A 22,306-nucleotide genomic window follows, 5' to 3' on the forward strand; every position below is an offset into this window, starting at 1 on the left:
ATCCCTAGTAGCTAGCTAGTTAAACCAGCTAACTTGGTAAGATAAATGTTACTGAACCGTAGCTGACATGTAAAAGTGAACAATCCCAACATACCTCTCTGTCTGTGGGTTTTCAGATGCCTCACAAAATTGGACATTGTTGATAAAGTGTCTGTAATTTTTGATTCACAGATTCAACATGTTGCAATCCTTTTGTTGCCTTCGATATTGTATTCTTTATATCCAAATGGTATTGGTATAATTTTGGTCTTAATCTCGTGGAAGTTGATTGGTTGTCTGATTGGTTGAATGTGGAGTGTGGAAATGCAGATATGAAAATCAAATGAATTGTTTAATGGGTCAAATGAATCGTTGATTTGCTGCACATTTTTAAATGTACAACTCTGATGTTTAGTAATAGCCCCATTTATTTGCTTGCACTGTCTGCATTGTTTTCATGCCCATTTCACTAAAGGAATTAGGCCAATCAAGGAACATCTTAAACACTCCCAAAAAATCAGTACTGAAAGCAATTCCCCAGCTTGCAGACCAATTATGAGTGCTAGGCTTTTGAGGATGCAGCAGACTACCATGATCTGGCATACTTTACTGGAACTGTTAAGCAATGCTCCACCAATGTGATCAAGGCACCTGAACTTGCTCTTTAAAATTACAAAATTGCAAATGTTCCTTCTTATCTTTACTCTTTCACTTCAATTAATTCAATATTACTGCCATGATCAGTAGAACATTTCTATTTTGGAATATTCAGTTTTCTCGCCTGCTTTCTGCAGGCAGTGATCAGTTGCTACAGACAAATAGCAGAGAGGGTTTTTTAGAGAAGGCAAAATCTAAAGAAAATAATTTAAATAGAAAGAAGTCATGCTTGTGCTGAATTGTTTAGTGAATTCGCCCAACAGAAAAAAAGACAGATGAGGTAACACATACTACATTAAGAAGCTGCACAGTTCTTCATGAAACATGAACATGCCAGGAGTCTTATTAACTCATACTTAGTGGCATTAAGGAAATGGACCAGAAAGAAAAGGAGCAAAGAAAAACAGCAGAAGGAAAAAATGAATTGGGTAAAAGGATGTCTGACCTGATCCGTTGCGGTTCTCAGGGTGAGTGTGAAAGTACTCTCCAAATGCACGAGCTGCTCTGCAAAGACACATTGATCAACACACATTGGTCATTGGGCTACAGAACCACAGAAGCATGACAGCACTGTTTATTCCAGTTACCCTGTCAGAAGCTAGTGTTATTTCTATTTATCGCAAAGCTTGTAATTGTATTTAATGTACTAGGGGCCGATCACACCAAACGCACCCTTGTGTTTAAAAAAACAAGATGCAGTGCCACAAATAGAACAGAGCGCAGGTGTCTCGAGACACTTTTTTAACAGTTGGAGTTCTTTTCAACAAACCTGTCAGAAAACTTGGCGCATGGACAGATGCAAAAACGTGTTTGGTGTGAATGGCCCCTTAGGCACAACAAGATGTCTGTTTTAAAGACATAAAAAGAGCCTAAATGCAACAATAAATGTCATAAAAACACATTTTAAGGACAACATGAAACAGCTTTAGCAACTGTATATGATAGTGAAATAGGGCAGTGGTGACTCAGCGGTTAAGGCTCTGGGTTACTGACTGAAAGGTTGGGGGTTCAAGCCCCAGCACTGTCAAGATACCACTGCTGGGCCCTTGAGCCTATCTGCTCCAGGGGTGCTGTTTCATGTCTGACCCCCAGCTTAGTTGGGATATGTGAAAACAACATAATTTCATTGACTCTGCACAATGACAATAAAGTTGAATCTTAAATGGGATAATCAATGAGGCAAACATTTTGGATGGGACTTGATGATTTTATTTATTAATCAGCAATTGGTTTAATCTTGAATAGTAGGCATTTCATATCTGAATGGGGCCAAGTTTAATTCCATCTGAATGCAAGTTTACTTCACCTTTGAGGAGGTTTTATGACTGCAACGTGGACGATGAAGGTTGTATCCTAATTGTAACACTTCTTTTACAAATCTATTGTTATTTGCAGTTGTTGCTGTAACCTTTATATCATTAACATTAACCTGCATTAAATTACTTTGCTATTGCCAAGTTCTTTAAAGGCTGTATTAAATAAAACCGTACTCTCAAACAATGCCTAAATAGCTATTTGGATATTGATATATGTAAACCAAAAGCCCACACAACCAAGGTGACATCAGCCAAAAAGCAAATTTGTTTTAGAGGTGGAGCATGTCATTACATTTTGATTAAAGTTTAAGAAAACCAGGAAGATTTATTATATTATTATAATAAACAAGAGTAGCTACTATAGAAAGCGTAAAGAAGTTTAGGGAGAAAAGAATGATGCCCGACAAGCTGTGTAGAAAAAGAAATGAGAGTCAGAGACAATGGATTATACATTTGGAGGAACAGATACTAGACTGATGGGCTGGATATTTCAGTGAACTACTGAATCCCTCTGCAGAGATCATGACACCTGAATTTTCGATGAGGAAGCGCAAGGACAACCATAGCAGGACCCAAACACGGATCCAACACCAGTACCAATGCCATCTATAGAGGAAGTAAGCCATAAAGTATCTGAAGTATAATAAGACCCGAGGAAGTGACATTATTTCAGCTGAAATACACAAGAAGAAGGATAAGGCCAGCGGTGAAAATTATCAAGGTAAACCTTTATAAGGTTTTGGTTATGAGGCTCACCCCACTAGTTCAGCAGATTCTTGGAGACTGTCAATGTGGCTTCTGACAGGAGACTTATGTCTCTGCAGAACAAAAATGGGCTTTTCCCAATCAGTGAGCATTTTTAAACCAGGATGGGCATTTTTCAACCGCTTTACACGATTTCCCTCCTAAATTGAGATTCCCTACTTTCATTAGATAGTTTAGAAATGACCATCCTGGTTTGGAAACGCCCACTGATTACTACAATGAGATTCCCTACTTTTATTGAATAATTTAGAAATGCCAATCTGGATTTGAAAATGCCCACAGATTAGGAAATATTGTTTTATTGCAATATTATTGTTCTGCAGTCCCTATACTTCTCTGACAGCGTAGGTCGACCACAGACCACATCTTCACAGTAACCAGAAATGCAACAAATATGATGTGGACATACATCAGCTGTTTGTGGATTTTTGGCAGGCTTACGAAATGCAGCAGGCAACAGGAGCTACCTATCCCTGTTGAAGGTGCTCAAATCACGCAGCCTCAGTAGGAATTTGAAGCTAACATTTTACCGAACAGTATAAGACCAGTGGTCATCTATGGTTCAGTAACATGGACAATGACCTCAGCAGAAGAAGAACTTCTTAAAATGTGGTGGAGAAAGATACTAAGAAAGATTTTCGGTGTGGTGAAAAAGGGGGACAGTGGAGAATACAATAACCTGGAGGAACTCTATGATTATACTAATCTTGTTGCCAAAATAAAAAGCAACAGATTGAGATGGTTAGGTCATGTGGAGAGAATGCTAGAAAATAGGTCTTCCAGGAAGGTCTACAGAGGAAATTCTGATGGTAAAAGATTGAAGAGAAGACCACGTAAAAGATGGTTGGATGATGTGGAAGATGATTTAAGAAAGATGGAGAAAACATGCAGAAGACTGGGCTAGCATTGTCAGAGAGGCCAATGCCATATATGGACTCTAGCACCAAGGACAAAGGAGAAGGTAACTAGTAAAAAGGTAACTTGACTTTAAAATCATCAACTAAATACACATTTTCACATATATACTGTATACGCACACACACACACACACTCTCTAGCTTGATGGTGGTTCCTTATACAGTATGTCCATAAAACTGAAGTATGCACATTTTTCAGTGTTAAAAAACTTTCGCCAATCCCAGCTTAATATGCAGAGACATATATTGGTAAGCCATTCATAGATTTATTATCTTGAAAACTGAAAACATTGTGTATCTGTGACAGTATAAAAATTCCTTTGTTCGTTCTGAGCGACCCGCTTAGATCCCACCCAACAACGTTACTCAACCAATGCTGTTAGAACAACAACAGACACTGGGGCGTATTCAGAGAGCTGTTTTGAAAACATTGTTTATTTTTGCATTTCCATTCGTTGTCACATAAATTACATACTTCAGCTTTAAGTCTTCCTTCTTACAAATCTCAGTGTCAGTTTCACTCACATCTTTTTCTATTTAGAAATGACAGGCCCAGTGCGGTCTACTCTTAGCCTCTTAATGTCAGCAGCTAAGCTGACACCAGCCTGGGGTATAAAGGGCTTTCACAGGGATATGAGTAATACTCTGCATACAGCAGCAGTCTGCATTGGGAGCTTTGAAAGCTGGACTCCTCAAACTGGAGAATGTGGCTCAGCCTCTGCAGTGTGAATGCTGAAATGAGGGGCAGGCATGTGGAATGGCATGTGACTGTGAAAAAGAGGGCATATGGCAGAAAGAAAGGCAGGAAAATGAGAGAAGGGAAGGAGGAAGAGAGACGCACACCATGTAAATGGTTACTTTGTATTTCCGTGCCACCCACAGATTCAGATGTAGCATTTTTATCTTAGCAGTCCAAGAGGAAGAATGTGGGAGAGTGGTGGATTTAGAGGGGGCAAAGGGGAGGGACACACAGAAACACAGAGACAAACAGAGATACGGAAGAAAGACATAACCACATATGTCCATGAACTTAAACATTAATATTTATGTATATAAATGTACAGTATGTATAAGAAAAAGTGAATATTTGAAGTATTATGACTAGTCACCATTTTTTATCACCTTAAACATTTCTTTACTTAATAGTCCAAGTGGTGGCTCAGCAGTTAAGGCACTGGGTTACTGACCGAAAGGTCGGGGGTTCACGGAAGAAAGAAAGATGAGAGAGCACAGCAGGAAAGCAGGAGGTAGAAAAGGTGAGACATAACCACATATGTCCATGAACTTAAACATCAAGATACCACTGTTGGGTGCTTGAGCAGATTCCTTGACCCTATCTGCTCCAGCGGCACTGTTTCATGGCTGACCCTGCGCTCTGACCCCAGCTTAGTTGGGATATGCGAAAACAACTGCATTTCATTGGGTCTGTACCTGTACAATGACAATAAAGTTGAATCTTAATCTTAATGTTGTTTCTCAATTAAAGCTGAAGTGTGTAATTTCTGCACCACTAGCTTTACCAAATGAAATTGCCAAAATATTTATGCATTTGCCAGACAATTTATTCCAAAGGGATTTACAATGTATTTAAGCTATACATTTGATCAATATGAAGGTTCACTAGGAATTGAACCTATGACCTTTGCATTGTTAGCACTGTGCTTAACCAGTTAAACTATAGGAACAACAATAAATTAACATCTGTTTTTTAACAGGTTTAATTTCAGTTACACCCATACATAAAATGTCTGTATGTGTAAGAGTTATAGAAAGATTATATTTAATGTAATGGAAATATCTCCATTAGTTGATGCAGAGAGTTTAATCACCTCAAATTAAAGGCTCATGAATAAGTGATTCAAATCTTCAGCTTGATAACCTCAAGAGACTCTCAAAACATCAAAATAACCACTAATTTGATACTTAATTCACCAGTAGCTGTAAAGAGAAAGCGTCATAGATAGAGTGAGAAGAAAAACGTCTTGTTACGTACGTAATCTCGGTTCCCGGGAATGAGACATTGTGTCATTAATGCATATGGGGAGTGTCCCTCTATATGACCAAGCTGCAACCTCTCTACAATAACTCCAATTCTAATATTGGCTATGTGTTTGAGCCCCGCCCTTTTAGGCACGAAGCTGTCCGCTATAAACGGACATAACAAATGCAAGGACTGTTCCTCATCCAAATTAAATGGAGCAGGGAATATGTCTTGAAGGTGAACCACTTGAGCTCTGAAGGGTGTGGTTAGAACCTTAGCCACAAAGCCTTTTCTGTGTTTGACAGTGGTTTTGAAAGATCCGGACCAAACTCCAAACATGAAATGTCAACTGACAGTGCTTGCAAATCACCAACCCATATTACTGAGGCCAAAGCCAGCAGTGATGCAGTATTAAGAGAAAACACATGCAATTCAACAGAGTCCAGATGCACTATACAAATATACTATATATATATATATTTACAAATACACTGGTGGCCACAAGTTTGGAATAATGTACAGATTTTGCTCTTATGGAAAGAAGGTTGGTGCTTTTATTCACCAAAGTGGCATTCAACTGATCACAATGTATAGTCAGAACATTAATAATGTGAAAAACTACTATTACAATTTGAAAGATGTATTCAGAACTTCTTAAACTACAAAATAGTTCTCATCATAAAATACTCCATGTGAAGCAATGACAGCTTTGCAGATCCTTGGGATTCTAGCTGTCAGTTTGTTCAGATACTCAGGTGACATTTCACCTCACACTTCATGTAGCACTTGCCATAGATGTGGCTGTCTTGTCGGGCACTTCACACGCAACTTACAGTCTAGCTGATCCCATAACACTCTTTTCCAATTATCTGTTGTCCAATGTAAGTGTTTCTTTGACCACTCTAAACATTTCGTTTTGTTTTTCTGTTTCAAAAGTGGCTTTTTCTTTGCAATTCTTCCCATAAAGGAAGTCTTCTCTTTACTGTTTTTTTTTTTCTAACCAATTTGGAATACCCAATTCCCAATTGCAAGGACCTCTTGGTGGCATAGTGACTCGCCTCAATCCGGGTGATGGAGGATGAATCTCAGTTGCCTCCATGTCTGAGACAGTCAATCCATGCATTTTATCGCATGGCTTGTTGAGCAAGTTACTGCAGAAACATACAGCGTGTGGAGGTTCACCCTATTCTCCGTGGCATCCACGCACAACTCACCACCTGCCTCACCGAGATCAAGAACCACATTATATTGACCATGAGGAGCTTAACACAAAGTGACCCACCCAAGCAACTGGGACAATTGGTTGCTTACTCAGCAAGCCCTGGATTCGAACTTGCGACTCCAGGTGTGGTAGTCAGCGTCTTTACTTGCTGAGCTACCCAGGCATTACTACAAAATATCACAAGAGTCTTTTGCTCTTCAAGTGTGTATACATTGGTGCCTCGATAATAAATGTACAACAGTTTATTCTGTTATGCATATGGTGGCTTTGGCACAAAGAACTGTGTAAATCTCAGGGTGAGTCATTGCTTTTCAGGAAGCCAATTCAATCTTGTAGGAGACATGACAGATGAGGCCATAATGTGCTTCGGCTAAACCTGTTTTCGCCACACAAACAAATATTTGCACACACCAACACATAGCACTCATCCCTTGAATGAAATTAACAAACCTGTTTCCACACAATACATTAATGCCCCACGCGCACAACTCATGAAGAAGAAAAAAAACACTCCAATCTCAATATTGCAACCTCCTCCACAAAAGCTGTCACTTGCCTTGGGATTGTTCCATAGGAATCCCTGGTGGCTTGCAGTAGCAGCACTTTACATTATTTGGTTTCACTATACACATAGGTCATGTCAAAGCAGGTCATTTTTGCTCATATCGTAACAAGAATCCTCCAATGCAAGAGTGCCAGTTAAGTCTGAAGAGCCACACAATCCAGCTGAAGACACTTGTGGTGAGTGGGGGGCTGCAGAAACGGGCAAGGGCAAATGATACTTTAAATTTGGGCATATAAATAGCTAATGCCAGTGCTTCTGTCGTAACCATCACCTCTGCTTTAAGTGTTGCATATAAATAGCTAATGACAGTGCTTCTGTCATAACCATCACCTCTGCTTTAAGTGTTGCATATAAATAGCTAATGACAGTGCTTCTGTCATAACCATCACCTCTGCTTTAATTTGCTTTATGTGTTGCATGTCATTAGAGATAACTTTGGTTCCAATAGCTAGCGACAAGACTTGTAAGCAGGGACTTATAAACAATATATAAACTGTAGGGGAAACACATTATCAGCATGGCTTATGAATAGTAATTAGGTAACATAATGTCCGCCTAGTAATTGAAATTGACTAATAGCAGTTATAGTCTTAAGTAACTGATTTGCGGAAAAGCAATTAAGTAGGCATAACTATCCATATTAGGATTACTGCTTAACTATTGCATGTTCGGTCGTTAAACTGGCTGTCGATGCGATAGGTAGGCTGTGGTTTCTAATTGGTCTGAAAGGAATGTTCTGGTTTCAGTACCAGTTAAGATCAATCGACAGCATTTGTAGCATAATGACTACATCTAAAAATAGACTCTTACCTGGTTTATTTAAAAAGAAAGAAAAAAAGAAGCAAAAATCACTGTTACAGTAAGGCTCTTGGCAGAAATGGAATTGAATGGGCCCAGTCCAAAAACATTCAAATACACACTGTTTTAAAAGAATATCCATAAAGCATTATACAAGTTAACGTGATTTTTGTGCGATAAAATCTCTTACTAACCTTATCTGTGTAAAATATATCCAATATTACAAATTCATTCCCATGAGGATGTAACGCATCGTAAAGGTAAATACCTTACAATCAATTTTATCACACTAAAATCATTTAGAACAGACATTTTATCACACTAAAATCAAGTTAACTGATAATGTTTGTCTTGTTGCTATACTTCTAAAACAGTGTGTATTTAATTGTTTATGGACTCACCCCAAACACATCCATTGTAAGTGCCTTATATATAGTCAGATTTTTTAAATGGTTATCAGCATTATGCTACAAATGTTGTCGACCTAGCTTAAAGCTGCACTATGTAACTTTGTGCTCTCTAGCGACATCTGTGGTTGAAACTTAAAATTGCAAGCAATTAGCAGAAGAACACATTACGTCAGTCGTGTTCTGGCACTGCTATTCGTGCAGATGAATCTCCCAATTTGAGCCACCTGGACTGACTCTCTTCAGTCACCACCAGTATATCTTAATATGATTATTCAAGTCTTTTATCTACTAATAATGTTTGAATTGTACTACAATTTTCAATTTAAGAGATTAAACTCTAGATATGGCTGATATGAGTTCAATAGAAGACTTTATTATTTTTATTTCAATATATTGTCCAGCCTCAATTACTACAATAGAATGTCTATGCAATGCACACAATAAAACAGAAAACCTTAAACTTAAAAAGTGGATTCAATAATTATGGGGATAAAATACACGTTATTAAACGTACAAATAATATGTTTAAATATGCAATATAACAATTACAAGAAGTCAGTTTCAGAAGTCATCCATATTAAACATATCACAATAACTTCACCGCAATTGCGATCGGTTAACACACAAGTAATGTTCAATTCATAAAAGCATGACAAGCAATATAAGCTTCAACAGCCCTACCAGACAACATATCAAAGCAATATAGCAGGTAAACAACTTTGCCAAAAGGCTAACAGATAAACATCCATCTAGACTGCAACGATGCTGTCCTGAACTGTGTGTGTGTTAATGAATTGAGCTGAGCAGCGTAGTTCTCCTGCCGGAACATGAGACAGGCTGCACTTCTTTCCTGTGTGCGCAGACATGACGTAATAACACAAGGATAAATGTCATCAGCCATCGATTTCACGTCAAATCGAACCCGACAGCTCAAAATACAAATAATTTTTAGAGGCTTGAGCGCTGATTGTTTATGTAGGCTACTCAATCAATAATGGCATCAAAACTCAAACTAGCCCGTCTGGCACCAACATGTGATTATCTAATCATGTGGCAGCAGCACAGTGCATAAAATCATGCAGATATGGGCCAGGAGCTTCAGTTAATGTTCACATCAACCATCAGAATGGGGAAAAAAATGTGATCTCAGTAATCATTGGCATGATTGTTGGTGCCAGATGGGCTGGTTTGAGTATTTCTGAAACTGCTGATCTCCTGGGATTTTCACACACAACAGTCTCTCCAATTTACTCCAAAAACAATAGAAATGGTGCCAAAAACAAAAAACATCCAGTGAGCGGCAGTCCTGTGACAGAAATGCCTTGTTGATGAGAGAGGTCAACAGAGAATGGCAAGACTGGTTCAAACTAACAAAGTCTACAGTAACTCAGATAACCGCTCTGTACAATTGTGGTTAGAAGAATAACATCTCAGAATGCTATTCTGAGATGCAGGTTGGCCAGGAGCGTCACTAGACCCCTTTTACTGGGGCACGCGCCCCAGTGTAAATCTGCTGTGCCCCAGTAAAATCTCAAGTTTGAGTTTTAACAATTTACTTTATTTGTCAGTGCATTCATTTAGACTGATAATCCTGGAAAAAAAGAAATGGATCTATCTAAATGCAATGCAGTAATCCACCCAATCCACACTTTTAAAAGCAAAGCGGTTTTATCGAAAATAAAAATCTGGTTAATGTGCGCAGAAATCCATGTCCGTGCGGCGCGCACCTGTGCACTTGCTATAACCAAAGCCACTGCAGCATGCAGCCACACACACAAGTCCAGGGGCCGGTTTCACCAGCTATACGTACGTTACAACTTAGCCTAGTCATGGCATACATGGACACTAAGTCACAACTTATGCAGTACTTAATATTTGAGCATTGCACCTTTAAACTTAGGTAGAATGTAACCCAACATATAAACGAAATATTTACGGAAGCCTCCGACCAGGAGTAATGGTTGGAATAAAAAAGCAGACTCATTTAATGACATCAATGTGCTCATGTTTTGCATGATAGTCATCAGTCATTTCGACAAATATGATGATGTTGGCATTTACACTTGTTTACGTTTAAGCGGCTCTTCAGCATGAAACAGATCAAACAGTGCAGTTTTCAGGGTGCGTCGTCTGGTGTCAAGTGTCAACATTTATGAAATATATAAGATATTAAAATGAATAAATAATTTTTTTCAGTTTCGCAAGCTAGCAACCAAACTCAGACAGTTTAGCTGCCAACACAGCCTAGCGACCAACGCTTACCTAGCAACCAACTCTCTGCTTATTCTGAGACCTTTTTGTCTAAAGCTGTTTCGTCTGAGGGTTTGCCTTATGTTGAAAAATGCAATTCCATAGACAGAGGTTTTCCTGATGTGTAATGTGTAATATAGAAGAATGCAAATGTGCAAGAAAGTTTTCTTTATTATTTTGTTATTTGCATATACAGTGAATGCATTTTATGCCGTAAAACATGTTGAGAATTTTCATGTACAGTATGTTGAAGATAAATAATATTTTCATAAAGATTAATATCTCAACATGTTTAACTTTCCCAGTAATTGTTGCAGTGTGGGAATAGTGGGTTAAGCAAGGGAAGTTTGTATAGTGCATTGTGTTGTGTACTTCTTGCACGCAGCAGGCTTTCAAGAAAGAAAAATAAGCAATATGAGTAATGGAGGGCCTGTGCCCCAGTAGAGCTTTATGTCTAGCAACGTCCCTGGGGTTGGCGCTGTTTTGGCAGCACAAGGGGGGCCTACACATTATTAGGCAGGTGGTTTTAATGTTGTGGCTGATCGGTGTAGAATGGTTGCCATGACCCTGCTTCTAAGGGAGCTATAGCCGTCACGGAACCTCATAAGTGTCCAATTGGAAAGCTTTGGCAGCTGCACTCCGTGCCAAACAAATAGCACTTTGCCTGGGAAACGTAATAGTTTGGTGGTAAATCTTACATGGACCAAACCTTTCTCTCAACTGGGAGTCCAGTAGGCTTCCCGAAATTTACAGGAAAGCGCAGAGCAGGATCACTCTTTTGCATCTCAGTAATTTATGACCCTGGAAAAACCCTGAAAAAACATCACCACAGATGAGAAGGGAAGCTTGTTATTAAAACAGGTGTGAGGGGGGCCTCTGTAGCTCAACAAGTAAAGATGCTGACTACCACACCTGGAGTCGCAAGTTGAAATCCAGGGTGTGCTGAGTGACTTCAGCCAGGTCTCCTAAGCAACCAATTGGCCCAGTTGCTAGGGTGGGTACAGTCACTTTGGATTAACCTCTTCGTGGTCGCTATAATGTGGTTCTTGCTCTCGGTGGGGCGCGTGGTGAGTTGTGCTTGGATGACACGGAGAATGTTGTGAGCCTCCACATGCGCTAGGTCTCCGCTGTAATGCACTTAACAAGCCATGTGATAAGATGCGCAGATTGACTGTCTCACATGCGGAGGCAACTGAGATTCGTCCTCCGCCACCCGGATTGAGGCGAGTCACTACACCACCACGTGGACTTGGAGCGCATTTGGAATTGGGCATTCCAAATTGGGGAGAAAAGGGGAGAGGGGGGAAAAAAAAAACAGATGTTTTTTTCTGTGGTGTGGGTTCACAAAAACCAACACAGAACAGTACAATGCAAACTGTGTCACACTACGATAATCACTCGTAATGCAAGCAATTTGTTTTACCTCATATTTGTTTTGCATAAAGTGTTTATATGTTTATTTAATATTTATTTTCTGCAAGAAGTGTTTTCATAATTGTAAATATTTTCTGCAAGAAGTGCATATTTTTACTTATTTGCTTTGTTGCATTGCTTTGGGAAGATCTTGAGTTTCTTTTAAGTTTATAATAATAATAATAATAATAATAATAACATTGGTCAAGCAACATATCAGACTGAAATGTGGCATTATGTGAAATTTAGCACTGTGGTAAAAATTATTTAAAACCAAGTTGAGTTTTTGTATCCTTGCACTATTGTCAAGTCCCAAATAAAGACATTTATATTATAGGAAGTATTCAAAATTATTTTATTCCCTGACTATCCAAAAAATAGACAGTACAACAATTTGTATTGATTTTCCAACAAAAATTACTATATTGTGATATATATTGTTATTGTGATATACCATGATGTAAGATTTTGGTCATATCACCCACTCCTAGCAGGTGCATACCGTACATATCAGTCTGATTAGAAGTTGGATAAAACTTAGAAGGCACAAAGATTATGAGGGCCTAGAACAGCCTTTATGCCTTTAGTGTGCCAATGATGCCCCAGAGCCAAGTCACCAAGTTCTGAAACAGAGAATACAGTAATTCTGTCTCTCTTTTGCTCGCTCCTTATGGCTGGTGGGACTGTAAGTAAAAGTTATTATCTATCTAATCAGATGCACTAAAATTTAACACTGTTTCATTTTCTGTTAGTTTTCTGTTTCTGTTAAAATATCAGAGATGGAAAGAAGGGAAGAAGAAGCAAAGGAAGAAAGAAAAAAATTGAGATAAAAATATTGAGAAGGGGGGAGTAAAGAAAGAGAGAGATCACGGTATAGATGAAGGACTAAAACGGAGACAGCATGCTCTCAGACATGTGACTGATAAAGATGAGGAAGAGAGGTGAGAGGGACATGAAATATGAAAGCATGTCAAATATGGTCAGAGACGATATAGGAACACTTCTGATCTTTATCCAGTTAGAGAAACACAGTTTAAAACAAATATTACCATTATAAATTAACCTAATAAAAAAGGACAAGGGTGAATTTAACAAAAACTTGTCCTGGTCACATACTGTACATATCATATACCTGCAAAAAAAATCTAATACAAATAAATACAAATTATTTAAATTAAATATGACCCACACAAATATGATCATGACAGGCTTTGAGAAATTCACCCACAGAGATCTTAATGCAACCTAGTCAAGTCAAGTTATTAACTTGATCACATCGTTTCAAAGCATCTTTACAGAAATTCATGCATTAACAAAAAATGAAACTGTAATATCTATAAAGTCTTAGAGTGATCATTGTGTCGTTTGATTAAATATGATTGTCTATTGTGTATAAAAATAAGTAATTAAATAATAATTGTATTTAGAAACCCTGTGAGCAAGCTGAAGGCGACTGTGGCAAGGAACACAAAACTCCATAAGATTGTAGAGGTTGATTAATAAAGAAAAATAACCTTGGGAGAAACCAGACTCCCTGTGGGGGCCAGTTCCCCTCTAGCTAAACAACATGAACATAATGCCAATATTACCCATGTATAGTGTAAGTCATGGTTTAAAATGATTAAACTAAGGAAGTTTGAAGTGTCAGTGTTTAAACAAAGATTTTGTATGACCTCTAAGATTAATTACTAATGTTTTTAAAGTCCATCGTGGATTAACTGCAGAAGTTCACATAGATACGTAGTCCTTTGTTACTTGGCTGATGAAGGTTTTGGTTGGCAGCCAGTCATTTCTTTATAGGAGTAAAGTTCTAAAGTCAAATTCTTTATAAGTTCAGGTGTAATTCTTACAGTAATGAATGATGAAAATGCATCACATTGGCAGGTACTTCCATCCTAAGATAATGACTTTAAAATGACTTTTAAAAAATGTAATATTGTTGAAGCTTATTTGATTTATAATGCAAATGTATTACATCTAGTCCACTATTTCACTCTTTTTATAATTTCCTTTTTATTTTGAATGGCCATTTTATGAAAATATGTCAGTTTATGCAATGGGTTTAGGCCTCTCTCTCTCTCTCTCTCTCTCTCTCTCTCTCTCTCTCTCTCTCTCACTCACTTTCTGCTCAACAGAAGCAGCTGATAAAAGCTTGGGCAAAGTAGGAGGGTGCAGAATCCATTACACTATACTCAAACACTCTCACACACAGCAGGCATTCATGCATAAAGCACACACTCAAAAATGTACACATTTAAAACCACTCTCAAACAATGTGGTTTGCTTGGTTTATGTCCCTTTTACAAACATTATCAGAAGGGCAGTTTCAGAAAATGAGATAAAAGGATAGTAAATAAATAAACAAAATATCTTGTAATTAGGGCTGGGAAACGTAACAGTAATTTCTGTGATTAATAGTTAACTGTTAATGCAGTATCTGGGGTTTTTCACTTCCTGAAAGTTCTCTAGTGTTTTTACCCACTTCCTGTGGCTAAACTTGGCGTATATAAATATCAAGGAGGAACACGCTTGACTCGGCTGCATATCGTAGCACAGAAACTGATTTTGTGACAATTTGATCCTTATTATTAAAGTCCACTGTAAAACCAATGTCCAGCTTTTAACTACAACATGTCCACTGATTTTATGGCACGTCAATATATACTTGCATCAAAGATTTATACCATTCAAAATGTGTCTAATTAAATATCTGTAAAAACACTGAACATTTTAACATGAACATATTAAAATAAGTAAAATAAATGACGAATAACCAACAAAGTATAAAGTAAATATATTTATGATAATATTTGATTATTTTCACGTAACATTTTTCTACTTTCGGCTGCTCCCGTTAGGTGTTGCCACAGCAGACAATCCGTGATCCGCATATTTGACTTGTTTTACAGTAGATGCCCATCCTGACGCAACCCCAGTGGCTAAGGGGACACTCACTCACAACTACGGGCAATTTAGAGTCTCCAGTTCACATAACCTGCATGTTTTTGAACTTGTGGGGAAACCAGAGCACCTGGAAGAAACCCACGCAACCACAGGGAGAACATACAAACTCCACACAGAAAGGTCCAGTTGAGCCAGGACTCAAACCCATGACCTTCTTGCTGTGTGGCGACAATGCTAACCAATGAGCCAATCTAACCCAGGTTAAAGTGTCTAATTTCTGTGCCACTAGCATCACCAAATGGAATAGCAAAAATAATCACTGTTTTAAAAGATTCCAGAACCCCAAATTAGATTCCAGAACCCCTACTAGAATGGCATGTTCTAGTAGGGTATGTTCGCACAGCATATGGATCTGCACAGACCACAGATTAAAATGTCATCCTCCTCCCTCAAAATGTTCAGAGCTTAGCTTAATTATGTTTGAAACCCTCGCTCTTCCCATCCTCTCTCTCTCTCTCTCTCTCTCTCACATAACTGCAGAAACAACAATGTCAAAAGCGTAATGGCAGAGAGTCGGCGTCATCCTGAGATCTGCATTATCTCACACGGTCAGACTAATTACAGGACATGCCCTTATCTCTGCCACCAGATAATAAATAGAGCAGGAAGTGAAGGGGGAGATGTACTGTACCACAAGAGTATAATAAGTGTAGTCTCCTAAAGTTGGTTTAAAATTACAGTAATACTGTTAAAACTCTAAGAATAAAAATTAAACCGTTTCGCAAACTGGGGGGTATTATATAGGATTTGCTCTTCTTGCTTAGGTGATAAATCGGAATGATAAATCGGAATAACGCACGCTCAGCTCGGAAATAGAAGCTTCCCAGGTGCATCTGAAGTGAGCACGAAATACATCTGATTTCTTTTCCCCAAATAGCATCTCCCTCTAATTCTGCTGCACCTATTTTTCATCTTGATGTTAGAACCTGCAGGCTGTCCGAACAAACTTGAGCATAACAAAGGAATGACAAATGGATTTCTGCATGAGGTTTCTCCAAGCAAATGTGAAAATGTAATAATTACAATCACTTACATTTATGCATTTGACAGACACTTTAAACCAACATGAAGTGTATTCAAGGTATACTTTTTATTAGTTGCCTGTGTGTTCACTGGGATCAAACCTGTGAAATTGAGATTGCCTTACTGCAAAAAACAATCTGTATTTTTGTCTTACTTTCCCGTAAAATGATCTATACATCCATAAAACAAGATAAATGAGAAAACAGAATTGTGTAAGTTATTAAGACTTGAATTCAAAGTTAAAAAAAATTCACACGACTGGAAAAATACTTTTCTTGTAGTTATTGTATTCATAAACCCCAATAAACTGTTAGATTTATGCTTGAAACCAGAAAAACTTTTAGTCACTGTTGCAAGGAAAATTTGGCTCATTCAACATACTGTTTATTTTTTGGTGAAATAATATAAATATCTGATGAACTTTTACTTTTCAAGTAAATGTATCTTGTTTTAAAGATCTTTCAATATTTTTACTCGATAACAAGATAAAAAATACTTATACAAGTTTATGCAATGTGATGGCATTCTCTACAAGTTGAACTACAGGAATTAACAAAGCCAATCGAAGTTAAACCTTTACCAAAATACTGAAGGTTTTCACAATATAAATATATATGAGTGTGATGAGCCTGTGTGATAGAAGCATAGCTGGTGACTCATAAATCTGAGTGGATAAGCATCAAGTGGAACTCTGCAGATCCTTGATGATTAGCATATAAACGCTTTTCAGACCAGGCCTCCATGCTGACCCACTGCCCCCGAAAGCCTCAAATCCAAAAAATGAAACAACAGGCTATGAGAAAAAACTCATTGTATAATCCATGTGAAGCAATTCTAAGAAGAACAGAATCTTTACCTGTTAGCAGCACACAACTGAAACCAATAGAAATTCATATCCATGACTTTCGCACAACTTTAAGAGAATTGTTAATTATTCATTATAGTCATTATTTACTCATATTGTTCCACACATGCATGCTGTTAAATTTTCTGTGGAACACAAAAGTGATCACACAGGAAATCGACATGCTGCTTCGCGTTATGTGTTCTGGCCCCATGGGAAACAGGAAGTAATTTGCAAGTTGCATTTTCCCTCTAAAATTACATTTTTACTCCACTGACGTTCAGGGTTGGGGTTTGGTTTGGGGGTAGAGTTAATAAAATATGCATAAACGGTAGAACAAATAACTTAATTTTCAACTAAAAATATCACTCGCTTTTTGCGCCACTCTGTGGACATTTCACCCGGATGCTGGTTCTCACACATCCCCATACTGAATGTTCAATAACACTTCTAGCTTTGGCCACAGGGAGCAGTGATTTGAATTTGGGATGGAATGTGGACTTTTTGGTGCTTTTATGGTGTTTTTCATCCTTTTTGGAGCTTGATCAGGTGGTCATATGGGCTTCCCAGAGTAGCATAAGGGGCTGGAACGAAATGAGAGTAGGTAAATAATGACATGGATGAGCTAATCCTGTAATGGATAGTCCCCCAGAGTGCCTTACTAAAAGGTGGTGTAAGTTCAAATAGTCACTTTTGACGGGTTCAAACCTGCTTTCAGTTACCAGCACCAATATTTAAACAACAAAGCTACAAAGCCCCCATAGATCTATACTTTCTTCCTCTCTTTGAAGGGTTAACAAAAAAGAACACTCCACATGTATAAATATGTACAATATGGCAAGGGTTGAGGCCTAGCTGAGAACAATTTAAGAATCTATGAGATGAGAAGTAGTGCATGACTACTTCCCGAAAGCAACTTTGTTTATGTTGATACATTGACAGACTCCTACAGTGCTTCTTAAAATGAATTAGCCATTCCCATTAATTAGTCAGAATTCCCACATTTGCTGCTACTGATGTTGAGGCATGTGTAGGGTTAGGGTTAGGATCAGGGGTTAGAGTTAGGTTTTGGGGCAAGGGTTAGTTAGGGAGTGTTGTAACTACAAATGTAATTAAATTCAAGTACATTAAATGTAATTACAATGCAACAACATGTATGTACATAATCAGAACATTGTATCAAATGGTTACGTACATAGTAGTTAAGGCCACCTAATATAAAGTGGGTCCAAATTGTCTGTCATTATTTATTCACCCTCATTTTGTTCCAAACCCGTTATACTCTCTGTCTTCCATGGAACACAAAATAAATTTTAGGCAGAATGTTAGCCTCAGTCCCCATTCAATTTTCCTGCATCTTTTATCCATACAATGAAAGTGAATGGTGACTGAGGCTAACATCTTGCCTAACATCTCTTTTTGTGTTTCATGGTGGAAAGAAAATCATAATAATTTGGGAAAACATGACAGATTTTATGTTTTTCAGTGAACTATCCCTTTAAAAATGTACCAAAACCCCATAATGGTCATCCGCTAATCTTAAGATTGGGGGTTACAGCCCTGAAGTCAATACTGAATTTTTGAGAGTGTGTCTATGGCATAAATGTGCTGTGACTACTTTGGATTTTGTTTGTAATTCCCTGTTAGATCGTCATTTCTACTTCACATGCAGAGCTGCATAGCCTGATATACCTGACCTGCATACTTAACAGCTTCTCTAATTCACTCTTATTGCACACACATGCAAACACACAGAAGTAAAGGAATGCCATTGCATTTTCATTAATGAAAAAGTCACCTCAATCTGCACCTGAATCATTCAACTCTACAGAAACATTGAGTTGTTTTGATGACTTCTATCTACTAGAATGACAGTGCCAAAGTTTATCTGCTCAAATGCACCTATTCATTCTTCAAAACCTATATCTGAATCCCAAAGGCAACAGGGGCTAGATGATAAGATGAGCCACTTGCTATATTATAAATTATGACAGAGGTGGCACACATGGAAGCTACTGTAGACAGGCATCAATATATCAATTGTGAAAACAGACACCAGGACTTTTTCTACCCAAATAGCAAGTTGTTTTAGAATAACACGTTGGTTTAAAAGTTTAATCGCACAGCCAAGACAAGATATATATGTTCTATGGTGTCTAAATAATTGTCTTGGTCATAATAAATCATGACACGGGATCACCAAGGGCAGCACACGTCAATCAGGGCTGATTGACAGATCGAGTCGCATACATGCTCGCCTTTTGCGAATACACAAGTGTTGAAGGATGACCGTCAATGCCTTGATCAAGTCCACCATCTCCAGCCTACACAAGCTCATAACAGGCTTGTTAAACCATTCACGTCTATTCATAATTTTCAGTCTGTTTACGAAATAAACACATAAGAAACCTAGATACTAGAAAAGATATGAAATTAATAAACATGTTAAATATTTATATGTTCATTCATCTGGACATATGCTAAATTCCTTATGAGGATTTTCAAAGCACAATCCTTGCGAGTCTGGTGTATGCTGTTGAGTTTTTCTGCTATTTCCAAACGATAACATTGTTATCTATTATATTGAGCATAACAGCACATTTTAAAAACAGACCAGGGCAATAATCCTGTTTCAAACAGACTCTGTGCATGCTGTGAGACTCCAAACAGAACAACAGGTAACAGTTTATTTTTACACTCAAGGAGAGAGTAATAATTCATTAATAAACAATGAATGTGCTGCTGTTATTACTATTACTACTATTATTATCCTCGTGATTAATGTTATTAATATAATAAAAACAACAACAAATAATATATTTTTATAATAATAAATGTTTGTTGTTTACAACAATTCTTTTTTATTTTTAAATTAGGCAAATTTCAAATGTACTTTATTTTTATAATAATATTTAGGCCTGTAATTATTAATAATTACAAAATAATAGTAATAATTAATCATATTTAAAACATGTCTAAATATATTAACAATCATTAAATAAACAATAAATAATAATGTAATTAGTTAGTAAATAATTATATATTTTTTAATCTACGCATGTATTATATACCTTATTTTTTGTGGAGGATCTGAGACGGGACGCAAACGTGGTTCCCCTTACTTATTGTCAATATCAAGGTGCTAAATTTTGACGTGCTATTGATGAATACATTGGTAACGTTAAAAAGCACTTGTTATCGTAACGTTTGTCTGCTCAACCAAAATCACGATTGACCTTTCATATAGCCAGGAATTAGTTAAATATCATCCTCGAGCGCGTTTTGTAACTTCAGTACGCGCAGAGCTCGTGAAGCCACACGTACGAATGCAGAGCTGAGCTAACGGGCTGCATGCGGAGTTCAGGGTAAAAAGCGGCCACTCACCTAACTTTGGCTGCCACCGAAGAAATCGCATCATTTCTCAGATTCTTCCTTTTGGACACTGCAGTTCCCATGCTGGCATGGAAACGGCGCTTGCAAGAAAACAGCACATTCCAAATGTCAAAGCATTGGAGAAAACGCGTGAAAAAATGATGGAAACCGGCTGTTTTTGCATGAAAGTGTTTATATATTAATGCACAATCTGGAGGTGATGCAGGACAGAGGACGCCGCTGTCTCTCCTCTTGCCAGTGACAGCTAGTGTAAGAAAAAACACAAGCGCGTACAAATCCCTCCCTTCCTCTTTCTCTCTCTCTCTCTTCATTAATATGAGGAAGAAAGGTTATCCTTTAGGAGAGTGTTTATGGTAGTGGGAGGGTGTGGGGTACCAGACAGGAAGTCAGTGTCCATATATGGAACGACCACATCTCTAATTCCACCCACGCGTGAAGCAGGTCCAGCGCAAATGTCAGGTAGGGAATGAGCGGGAGTGACCAGAACACACGCAGATGTGCAGAAATACCAAGCATTCCACGGGGGAGACGGGAAGTGTAATGCTAGACAAAGTCATTAAACATAATCATAATTTTTGAAGAAGATCATCAATATATAATGCTACGCTTCATTATTTACTGTGCACAGCCTACTGTATCTGTACAGAGCAATATTATCAAACAGATTGCTAATTCCAAAATGTGTGAAAATGATGGGAACGTGTTTTTGCATAATATATATATATATATATATATATATATATATATATATATATATATATATATATATATATATATATATATATATATTTATGTATATATTATCATAATACACAATCATAACACACAATCTGGAGGTGATGCATGATGTATTATCTATACTATACCATCCTGCAACAAAATCCATCAATCCATCCATACTGTATAAAATGTATCCATCCATCTGTCCATCCATCAATCTATAATGTAACAAAATTCATCCATCTATCTATCCATCCATCCATCCATCCATCCATCCATCCATCCATCCATCCATCCATCTATACATCAATACTGTAACAAAATACATCTATCCATCAATCTATCTATACTGTAACAACATCCATCCACCCATCCATCATGTAACAAAATTCTTCCAACTATCCATACTCTAACAACATCCATCCATTGATACATCATGTAACATAATCCATTTATCCATCTATACTATTATTCTATACTATAACAAAATCCATCCATCCATCCATCCATTCATCTATCTGTCCATCCATCCACACATACATACTTAACACAGTCCATCCATTCATCCATCTATGCATCCATCCATCCATCTATCCATACTTTAACAAAATCCATCCATACTGTAACAAAACCAACCATCCCATTCATCCAACCATCCATCCATCCATCCATCCATCCATCCATCCTGTAAAAACAGCCATCTGTCAATCAACCCATACATACTGTGACAAAATCCATCCATCTATCCATACATACTGTAACAAAATCCATCCATCTATACTGTAACAACATCCATCCACCCATCCATACTGTAACAAAACCCATCCATCCATCTGTGACAAAATCCATCCATCCATCCATCCATCCGTTTGTGACAAAATCCAACCATCCTGTAAAATCCATCTATAAACCCATACATACATACAGTAATAAATTATATCCTCCTTTTATCCATGCATTCATCCATCCATCATCATAACAAAATGTATCCATCCACCCATCTATAGTGTAACAATATCCATCCAGCCATCCCTACTGTAAAAAACCCATCCATCTATCCATTTATACTGTAACACAATCCATCCATCC

The 22,306-nt window shown here is 37.7% G+C and overlaps 1 protein-coding gene across 1 annotated transcript in view; it reads right to left on the reverse strand.

The window, feature by feature from the left end:
- The window catches only part of nsmfa (NMDA receptor synaptonuclear signaling and neuronal migration factor a), a 66,051-nt gene extending 45,336 nt beyond the window's left edge, over positions 1-20,715 (reverse strand). Inside the window, exons 1-2 of the mRNA XM_052105005.1 lie at positions 20,489-20,715; positions 1,082-1,140 (exon numbers count right to left, since the gene is read on the reverse strand). Of these exons, the coding sequence (XP_051960965.1) occupies positions 1,082-1,140; positions 20,489-20,559 (130 nt within the window). The 5' untranslated portion in view covers positions 20,560-20,715. The remainder of the gene's footprint in view (positions 1-1,081; positions 1,141-20,488) is intronic.
- Between the last annotated feature and the right edge of the window lie 1,591 nt (positions 20,716-22,306).

This window comes from Xyrauchen texanus, chromosome 34 (assembly GCF_025860055.1).
Source record: "Xyrauchen texanus isolate HMW12.3.18 chromosome 34, RBS_HiC_50CHRs, whole genome shotgun sequence".
Lineage (NCBI taxonomy): Eukaryota > Metazoa > Chordata > Actinopteri > Cypriniformes > Catostomidae > Xyrauchen > Xyrauchen texanus.